Below are 11,097 nucleotides of genomic sequence, written 5' to 3' on the forward strand. Positions count from 1 at the left end.
TTAAAGGGTTGTTTAAAGAAACTCAACTTTTATTTCTCTGCCTCCCAATACCCAAATGATGCTGGGTTCACCCATCTTGAGGAACTTTAAAATCAGCAGAACCTTTCGAACCCACTTCTTAAACTTTAAACATCCCAGACACTGGTATCCTCCAGCGTCTGGAAGGGGTATTCAAAAAAAATGTTTCTAAAGGAGATGGGCTGACTGTAACTGTCAGAAAAGAATAATAAATTTATCACATCAGTGTTGTTGTGATGTGAGACAATGACAGATTAGGCAGTGCAAAGCTTGCAGTTTAAATAGTGACCCAGCAGCTCATTATTTGTACAACCAAAGAAGAACTTCGCCGTCCTTTTGCAGCCACCGTAGCTGGGTGTGTAAGAGGAAGTCCTGGTCTTGACGGGCTGAGTAGTAGCGGGACTTTCTGTGAATGAGACCCGGAGTTTCTGTGAATGGGGGCCCGCTTCGCGTTGCTATGGGATCCCCGGGCTACGTTCCACTGATCCTCGCGCTGAGCGCCTCCTGCTTCCAAGCGGACGCCCAGATCCCCCTGGTCATCAATACTTGGCCCTTTAAAGACGCAACGCAGCGAGGTAAGTGCAAGCCAAGCAAAACAAAACAAAACAAAAGAAAAAGCTAACAGGAAAGACATGTAGCTGTAAGTTTCTAAGCCTGCAGATGATTAGCTTTTGAATAAGGAGAATCCTGCAGATGTGTGCACTGGTTATTTCTGCTGGTTTTTAATCTAATCCCGTATCAGACCAAGTCCGAGTAGAGCCGTGCAGGATCCTGCCATGTCCTCCTTCTTCTCAACGTCATCTTTGGCCTGAGATGTGGTGACCCTCGGGTTAAACTCCCCACCAGTCATCTCTGTCGCTCTGGAAAAGAACAAAGAACCGAACGGCATAGAAACAGGCCTTAACAAGACTGTGAGAGCACATCAAACCTTTCTAAACTAACAACCTTTTGCTTCTACGCTTATCCCTCTATTCCCTGCCTATTCATCAAAATGCCTCTTAAACATTGCTATTGTATCTGCCTCAACCACCTCCTCTGGCAGAATATTCAGACACTTACCACCCTCTGTGTAAAAAACGTGCCTTTTACATCTTTAAACTTTCTACCTTTTACCTTAAACCTATGTACTCTAGTAATTGACATTTCTACCCTGGTAAAAAGACTCTGACTATCTGTTCTATCCATGCCTGTCATAACTTTGTAAACTTCTATCAGGTCACCCTTTTCAGTTTTAAGCTTTTCTTATTCATTTGTGGGATGTGGGTGTCGCTGGCTGGCCAGCATTTATTGTCCTTGAGGAGGTGGTGGTGAGCTGCCTTCTTTAAGTAAAAACCAATCATGTTTGTCCAATCTCTCCTCATAGCTAATACTGTCCAAGCCGTGCAACATTCTGGTAAACCTTTTTCTGTACTCTCTCCAAAGCCTCCACATCCTTCTGGTTGTGTGGCAACCAGAACTGCCCACAATATTCCAAACATGGCCTCACAAAACCTCTATACAGATGCAATTTGACTTACCAATTTTTATACTCTGCCTTGACCGATGGACGCAAGCATGCCATATGCTTTCTTGACCACCTTATCCACTTGTGTTGCCACTTTCAGGGAACTGTGGACCTATATGCCTAGATCCCTCTACATGTTGATGCTACAAAGCATTCTGCTATTTACTGTAGACTTTTTGCATTAGATCTTCCAACGTGCATCACCTGCATTTGTTTGGATTAAACTCCATCTGCAATCACCAACCTGAATACATCCTGCTGTATCATCTGGCAATCCTAACTATTCACAGCTCCCCCAATCCTTGTGTTGTCCACAGACTGAATAATCTAACTTAATTCTAGAGCTTACTCAGAAGTGGTAAGAACTGCCGATGCTGGAGTCAGAGATAACAGTGTGGAGCTGGAGGAACACAGCAGGCCAGGCAGCATCAGAGGAACAGGACCCGACCCAAAACGTCAACTTTCCTGCTCCTCTGATGCTGTCTGGCCTGCTGTGTTCCTCCAGCTCCACACTGTTATCTCTTAATTCTAGAACTCTTTTCCAGTCTTGCTTCATAATTTCAGGAAGTTGAAAAGGAAACTGACCTGCAGGACCTCATCCTCCTTTATTATTGGTACGGGTATGGACTATAATCGTTTATGCTTCTCCCTCAAAATGCTTTGTAGCTGCTCAGTGAGATCCTTGACCCTGGTAACAGGGAGGCAATATACAACCCTGGATTCAGTCTCTGACCACAGAAATGTCATTCTGTTTGCCTGTTGCATTCTCCATGTTCCTCATGTCTCCTGTACAGTAAAGTCACATATACCCTTATCGGTATTTTAAGCTAAATACTAATTGTAGAGTCATGCACTCTGGGGGTTCATGCCTTGTCTACCTTGACTGTCTGACATTCATCCACTACCTAAGTGCCTGTACATTCTTGAGCTGCAGGGTAACCATTACTAGAAATGAGTTATCGAATAACACATAATAAGACATTCAGCAGAGGGCGACAGCAAAGGAGAAGCAGGGGCCCTGGCTGATATATTTGCATCATCGTTAGCCACGAGTAAGGTCCCGGAAGACTGGAGGGTAGCGAATGTTGTGCCCTTATTCAAGAAGGGCTGCAAAGAAAAACCTGGGAATTATAGACCAGTAAGCCTAACATCTGTGGTAGGTAAGTTACTTGAGAAGATTCTGAGGGATAAGATATACATGCATTTGGAAAGACAGGGTTTGATTAGGAGTAGTCAGCATGGCTTTGTGCGTGGGAGATCATGCCTCACAAATTTGTTAGATGAATTTAGGTGATCTTTGATGAAGTGACCAGGAAGGTTGATAAGGGCGGGGTGGTAGAAATAGTCTATATGGATTTCAGTGAAGCCTTTGATAAGGTTCCACATGGTAGGCAGCTCTGGAAGGTTAGATCACATGGAATCCAGGGACAGCTGGCGAATTGGATACACAATTGGCTTGATGGTAGGAAGCAGAGAGTAATAGTGAAAGGATGCTTATCTGACTGGAGGCCTGTGACTAGTGGTGTGCCTCAGGAGTCGGTGCTGGGCCCATTGTTGTTTGTTATCTATGTTGATGATTTGGATGAGAATGTAAAAGGCATGATTAGTAAGTTTATGGATGACACTAAAATAGGCGGTATCGTGGACAGTGAGGAAGGTTAGCAGAAATTGCAGCAGGATCTTGATCAGCTGGGGAAGTGGGCTGAGAAATGGCAAATGGAGTTTAATATAGATACGTGTGAGCTGTTGCATTTTGGAAAGTCAAATCCAGATAGGAGTTTCATCGAACATGGTACGGCCTTAAAAAGTGTAGTGGTACAGAGGGACCTTGGAGTTCAGTTGCACAGTTCTCTGAAAGTGGAGTCACAGGTAGACAAGGCAGTGAAGAAGGCTTTTGGCACATTGGCCTTCATCAGTCAGGATTTTGAGTGTAGAAGTTAGGAAGTTATGATGCAGTCGTACATGATGGTGGTGAGGCCGCACTTGGAGTATTGTGTTCAGTTTTCTCACCTTGCTGTATGAAGGATGTTATTAAACTGGAAAGAGTGCAGAAGAAATTTACAAGGATGTTGCCAGGACTGAGTGATAGGGAGAGGTTGGACAAGCTAGGACATATTTCTTTAGAGCATAGGAGACTGAGGGGGAATCTTATGGAAATGTATAAGATCATGAGAGGCATGGATAGGGTGAATGCACTCAGTCTTTTTGCCAGAGTTGCGGAATCGAGGGCAAGAGAGCATCACTTTAAGGTAAGAGGGGAACGAATACATGGGAACCTGTGGGGCAACTTTTTTACACAGAGGGTGGTACACATTTGGAACAAGCTGCCAGTGGAAGTGGTTGAGGTGGGTGCATTAACAACATTTAAAAGGGATTTGGACGAATACGTGGATAGGAAGGGTTTAGAAGGATATGGGCCAAGTGCAGGGAAATGGGGTTAGCGTGGATGGACATTTTGTTCACATGGACCAGTTTGGGCCAAAGGGCCTGTCTCCGTGCTGTAGAACTCTATGACTCTCATAAACTCTCAGTTTTAAGGTGGACTGCCAGCTGTTACACAGTTTCCAAAACCTGGAATTTATACTCCTCTCCTGACAACACTTCTATACATGTAACTGTCTGGGAAGGGAAGTGGCCTGGAGTTAGCCTACATTGAACAAGATGTTCTCTTCACATCAAGCTCTTGATTATTAGATTAATAATTGACTTGAAAGCAATAAAATTAAGGCTAATTAAATAAAAGACTCAATGAGCTACTCTTTAATTGGTCACTTTTTTGAACCAATATTACTTTCTTTTATGGGTGGGAAGGTTGATTAAATGCTCTACTTAATTCCTATTTGAAGTTTTTTTTGCCTCATTTTAATTTATTGAAAATGTGACATGCTTTAGTGTTATCTCTTGTGATATAATTTAAATGTTATCCCCTTATTTCAAAGTAATTATATATAATGAATCATCAAATTGACTTAGTTCTTTTATCCTAATTAATTGCTGTGGTCTTAATTTCATAGATGATTACTGGTAACATTTGACTTTAATTTAAATTATATTCATCCCAAGTGACTTTTTGTGCCTTGATGTCACTTTTTGATGGGCCACCATTGCTCTGGCGATGCTCCAGCCCGGCATCAGATGACCTAGTTCAAGGAAGACTAGCTCTTTTGTCGGGACTGTGGAATGCAGCACATATATCCAGTGAGCAACGTCAGGTCAAAATTACATTTATTTTCTGAATTCTATATACCAGTATTCTATATACATATTCCATGTATGTATGTATCTATGACAGAATCAAATAAAAGGATACAATTGGAACAGCAAATCTAGAATGTTAACCAGTTGGAGGTTACACAATTATTGAGGAAGTTTATGAGGAAGTTAAATTAAACTTCAAATATGTCAAGTACTGATATGCTTCTGATAACAGACCTGGCTAATGTTGGCACACGCTCCTGCATAATTACTTACCCTTTTGATCAGGAATCTTTAATGCAGATTGTGTCCAAATCTACACCGCCAGAGTTTAATAGTCTTAACTAAGAGAACTGAATTTTAATGTCCGAAGAGATTGACATGTACACATCAGCTTTCCAAGCTTTGGAATGGTAACAAGAAGAAGAGGTTGCCTGGTGTACATCACTGTCTTCACAAAGGGTTCTTAATGTTTACTACAGAGATTAAACTATCAAGGTCTTCAAAAAAAGCTAAACAAGCTACAGCAGAGAAGGATAGTATGTAGTCAACATGACATTTAATCTCACAGTATCTTCATTAGGTACAACAATTTTACGGTTTATTCTTGTAAAATTTGTTAAAAGACCACATGGCAATTTATTGGCAATGCACTGAAATAATCTACAATCTAAAAAATGTCTTAAAATGAATCAACATCAAAAGCTGTTGTAAGATTCAACAGGATGTTAACTTTGTAAATTAATATTAATGCTCCTAATTTGCATTATTCTCTTGTGCTTTACAGTTAGAATCATCAAACAAACTTTACTTATTGCTCATTGTGATGGAAGGTGTATAATTTATATAAATTTTAATATCAGTTATTTTTGAGTTGGACTTTTGGATCTTTTTAACTAGTTGCATTTGGGGTTTTCTGTGTCTGAAGGTATTTGACGATCAACTTCCCAGATTTTCTGTAGCCACGGTAATTTCTTTCAGAACAGTTTGAGAGAGAGTGCCTCCAAAAACAAATGGGTTTTAGATACATTGGGACAATTGTATGAGCGAACAACGTACGTAGTGTAATACATTAGGCATTCTTGTGCAAGATTTTAAATGTGCCTTTTTTAAGCTTGGGGTAATACCACGCAGCAATCAATATAGTGAACCTCCCGAAATGGTCTTCAGTACAACTCCATCCCTCCTCAAGTATAAGGACCAAAATTGTATGTAATACTCCAGGTGTGATCTCATAAGGCCTTGTACAGTTGCAGCAACACTTCCCTACTTTTATACTCTATTCCTTTAACAATAAATGCCAAAATTTCATTTGCCTTCCTTATTATCTGCTATAGCTGCATACTAGGTGCACTTATATTTTCCCTTTTTGGATACCTACAGAATTTCTTGCTATTTGATTTTATATTGCTGATTTTACAAAGAAAAGCTGGCTCATGAACAATTATTTCTTCTTAATTGGCCTCTAGTCATTCTCTGCTATTCTTTATATCCTGATCTGCCAGTTATCTTTGCTCAATTATTTGCTTTTTCCTTAATTTTGAACTTTTCTTAACTTTTAAATTAACCATGGAATTTTTCAAATTTGTAGGAATGTGCTTATTCTTAGTATTCTGAAATATCCTTTTAAATGTCTGCCACTGCTTTATGTACAGATTTATTTCCTTGCTTAACATGCCAGTTCATTTCAGCTCGTTCAGTTTTCATGTCCTAATAATTTCCCCAACATTTATGTTTAAAAGACTAGTTTTAAACCCTTTCTGCTCCCTTTTGACCTGGATGTGAAATCCAGTCATATTATGATCACTGTTACCTTGATCACTACCTTTAAGCTGAGGTCATTTATTAATCCTGTTACCTCGAACAGTACTAAATCTGGTTAAACCTATTCCTGATTGGTTCCAGAAAGTGCTGCTCTAAGAAACTATTTTGGACGAATTCTCTGAAATCTTCATCGATGCTGCTATTTCCCATCTGATTATGCTGGTTTATATGTAGATGATCCCTTTACCACAAGCCTCCAATGTCTTTATGAACACAAAAAGGGATAGGGTAGAGGACTGGGTCTGGGTAGGATGCTCTTCAAAGGGTCGGTGCAGACTCAATAGGCCAAATGGTCTCTTTGCACACTGTAGAGATTCTATGTTTCTTTCGACGCTATAGTTACTGTTTGGTGACCAGTCAATCACAGAAACTCATGATTTCTTTCCCCTACAGTGCTTATCTCTAGCTAACCTGATTCTATATCCTGATCTCCTGAACCAAGGTCATCTGAAACTATTGCATCAATATCTTCTTTTGATTTTAAGGGCTACCACTCCATCATTACCTATTCTTCTTAATATTCAGAACACAATCCTCATCCTCCTGATGCCATATTTTTGTAATGGCTATTTGCCATATTCCTCACTGCAAATGTGCACTGCCAACTCATTTTCTTTATTATGAATGCTCTCTGTCTTCACATACAGAGTCTTTGAGCTTTTTTATTTCTTTTTAACATCTAGTCTTGACTGCTGGTATATTCTTAATTTCTTTTCTGTCCTTGTCCTAGTATTTTGCTTTCCTACCTTGACACTCTTCCTTGATTGTTACAATTACCTAATTTGATCCCTCACAGCTCCTGTTTAGTTTAAAGCCTTCACTGCTTCACTTGTTATTGCCAGCCATGATAACATCATGGCTCAGGTGTAGACCATCCTAATGATAGCCCACTTTTCCGAGTTCTGGTGCCACTGCCCCAGAACTTTGAACCCACTTCTCTCTTACCAGCCTTTCAGTCATGCATTCAGGATTAATAAATGACTGAGAGGAAAGGCAGTGATCCAGGTAACAGTGATCATAATGTGATTGAATTTTATATCAAGTTCAAAAGGAAGCAGAGTGGATCTAAGACAAGTCTTTTAAACTTAAATAAATTGGAATTATTAGGACATTATTAGCAAGCTGGAGTGAAATGGCACGTTCAGCTGGGGAAAAAAATCAGTACAGAAGCAATAGCAGTCATTTAAAATGATATTTCAGAATATGCCTACTTGCAAAAAGTTCAGATACTAATCCAGAGATTTTTACCTTCTTGAGATTCTGCTTTTTAATTTAACACCAAATGTCCCATACTCACTCAGCAGAATTTCTTTCCTCGTTCTATGTCACTGGCAAAAAATGGATCGTGACCTCCTGAATCTTTCCCTTTCCACTGCAAATTCTTTTCCAGCTCTGAGCAGATATTGCAAACCCTGGTTCTGGGTTTATACAGCGTAGTCGTCTGGCCTTTTACTCTTTGTTGCAGGGAACAATGTCAATCTCCTCACTATACTGCCCCTCCTACCATCATTAAGTCTCTTCTTACTCCAGCCTCTTGAATGTCTTGCTGTACCACAGGAAGTGGTATCACAGGTGTGATGGTCAGTTAGCTCACCCAACCTGCAGCCCTTACTGAAGGTGAGAAAACTTCAAGTCTGTTGGTTAATTATGAAAGCTGAGGCTTCTTTGCACGTGCTGTCTGGGTCTCCTTAATCAGTCGCACTGTCCTGTCCCTGACCACAAAGTGGAAGACCCTTTCCTAAGGGATGTGACCGCATGTGGAAGTAGTGTCCTGGTAACCTTACACTTCCCTGATGTGCTCCAGTGCCTGTAGCTGGACCTCAAGCATATTAATTCTGAGACACAGCTCCTGCTACGCAGCACTTATTATAGATGTATTTGTCCTGGATCACATTGTCATCCAAAAACTTCATATTCTGCAATTGCTACACATCGTCTGCCCTGCCATCTCTACTTTTGTGTTAATTAAGAATTACTAGTTAATGTAAAATCAATACAATCTACACCTCGTGCAGGGTTTTAGCACTGCCAGTAAACTGTACAATATTGATGGGATAATACAATACTGATAAGATTTTCATTTCTTAGTGATACCAGTTAATGATTTGACTTCTGCTGCACAAAATTGGAAATAAAATACTGGATGCTGAAAACAAGATTAGTTTTAAAAAGAACGCCTCTTCCCTACCAATGCAAATACAAAAATTGCTGGAGAACCCCAGCAGGTCTGGCAGTATCTATGAAGAGAAAACAGAGTTAACTTTCAAGTCCAGTGAACCTTCTTCAGAACAGGTCTTCCTCATGAACCTCCTCCCTACTCTTCACCCAACTCCTCACTCAGCACACTTTAATTCTCGTGGTCAACCTTACAGAAAAACCCTCTCTCCTCTTATGGATTAAATTCCTACTTGAAACCACATTCCTGGATATACTCATTCAGCCTGTATCTCACTCAGGTAGAGCCTCCTTCACAATAACTTTGTGCCCTTAATGATTGTGTGTTTTTTTTTTAAATGCACAAAACATGTTTTTTTGTGACCTTTTTAAAAGAAAAACACCAACTCCATACCTCCTCTCTGTTTAGGGTGAACAATTTTTCACAATCCTTTAAACCTTAATCCTCAATGTAATATTCATAATGCTTCAGATACAGACTAAATACACAGCACTCTTAAAGAGCTGCCACAGGCACATGGGCCAAATGATCTCTTGGTATTGTGTGATTCTCAAAACTTTAAATAGTCTGAGCAAAATTTAATAATGAGATTGATGTTCTTACTTTCTTACATTACTCAGTTTTTTTTTAAAGCCTTGGCATATTTTCCTAGCACAGGTGAAGAAAGCAGTATTCAAGGATTTTCTATCAGTTCAAGATCAGAAGAAGAGGTGATGTGTTTTTGTCTGAAACAGCATCTTTTGATTTAAAGAAACACACTCGCCACTGAAAGTAACCACAGACAGCTATACATCTGGCAGTTATTCTTTGGGATTTTGTTGGATTCTTTTTCTGCAAAGTCTAAAGTCCAGGCAAAGCTGAAGAAAGTGCTGTTGATTTTGAGCAAAAGTAGGGAGGATTTGCATCTCTTACTCCAACCTAAAGTAATGGGATGTCATTTGAGAAATGTTTCCCTGCTCACGCCCAGCTTCCAACCTTTCTTCAACTTGTACTATTTTTAGACATGACTAAATTGTGTCTTTCTCTGTTGGCTTTTGTGACTTGTGTATCTTTCTTCGTAGGTGATTAATCATGTTTAAAAATTCTGGCTTGTCACATTGCAGGTCCTTAAAACTGTAGAACTTCCTAATTCTTGATTCTTGTACAATATTCCCAGGTTTTCAAAAGCCACGCTTGACAACCATTTATCACTGACTGGCTTTCAGTTAATGCATTCTTTGGGATGTTAAACTGATTGTGCTTGCATTGTGGTGTTTGAGCTATAAGTTTAATATTCTCATAAAATGTCAATCAAATTGCAAGGAACTTAGTTTTGTGCTTTTTGGCTAAGCTATATGTTGTTTTTCTGCCTGTTTCCCCCAGTTGCTATTACAGTAAGATGTGATGCAGTAATTTATTTATTTTTAATAGATACTGTACACATTGACATGAAAGAAGACACAACAATTGGTGTTGATAGTGAGGAGGATGGTCTCAGGCTACAGTTTGATATTGATCAGCTGGTGAATTGGGCAGAGCAGTGAAAGCATTTAACCCTGATAACTACGGGATGATGCATTTTGGGAGGTCTAATAATGAATTGCAGATTCCTAGTGAGTACTGGGGGACAAAGGGACCTTGGTTTACAAGTCCACAGATGGATGAGTGACACAATACGAGGAATACTATTAACATTTTTGGATCCCTTTATCTGAGTAAGGATGTACTATATTGAAGAGAAGGGTTGAGAGAAGGTTCATGAGTTTGATGCCATGTATGGAGGGACAGTCTGATATTGAGTAGATTGGGCCTCCTTTCTCCTTGTTGTAGTTCCCATCTTGCTCCTAATATACATACAAAATACCTTGGGATTCTCCTTAATCCTACTTGCCAAGGACATTTTAGAATGTATTACAAAAATCAGTACAGCACAGGAACAGGCCCTTTGGGCCACAGTGTTGTGCTGAACATGACACCAAATGAAACTAATCCCTTCTGCCTGCTCTTGGTCCATATCCCTCCATTCCTTGCATATTCATGTGCTTATCTAAAAGTCCTTTAAATGCCCCTATCGTATCTGCCTCCACCACCATCCCTGGCAGTGCGACCCAGACTCCTTCCAGTCTCTGTGTAAAAAAAAAAAAACCTTGTCCCTCATGTCACCTTTGAACTTCCCCCTCTCACATTAAATGTATGCCCTCTAGTATCAGACATTTCAACTCTGGGAAAAAGATTTTGACTGTCAACCCTATCTATGCATCTCATAATTTTACAGACTTCTATCAAGTCTCCCCTCAGCCTCCACCGCTCTACAGAAAACAACCCAAGTTTTTCTAGGAATAGCAGGAACTGCAGATGCTGGAGAATCTGAGATAACAAGGTGTACAGCTGGATGAACATA

General features: G+C 40.0%; 1 protein-coding gene across 1 annotated transcript in view; it reads left to right on the forward strand.

Moving 5' to 3' along the window:
- The first annotated feature begins 342 nt into the window (after positions 1–342).
- The window catches only part of LOC109930049 (N(4)-(Beta-N-acetylglucosaminyl)-L-asparaginase-like), a 38,597-nt gene continuing 27,842 nt past the window's right edge, over positions 343–11,097 (forward strand). The window contains exon 1 of the mRNA XM_048595335.1: positions 343–593. Coding sequence (XP_048451292.1) covers positions 431–593 — 163 coding nt within the window. The 5' untranslated portion in view covers positions 343–430. The remainder of the gene's footprint in view (positions 594–11,097) is intronic.

This window comes from Rhincodon typus, chromosome 3 (genome assembly GCF_021869965.1).
Source record: "Rhincodon typus isolate 14 chromosome 3, sRhiTyp1.1, whole genome shotgun sequence".
In the NCBI taxonomy this organism is placed as follows: domain Eukaryota; kingdom Metazoa; phylum Chordata; class Chondrichthyes; order Orectolobiformes; family Rhincodontidae; genus Rhincodon; species Rhincodon typus.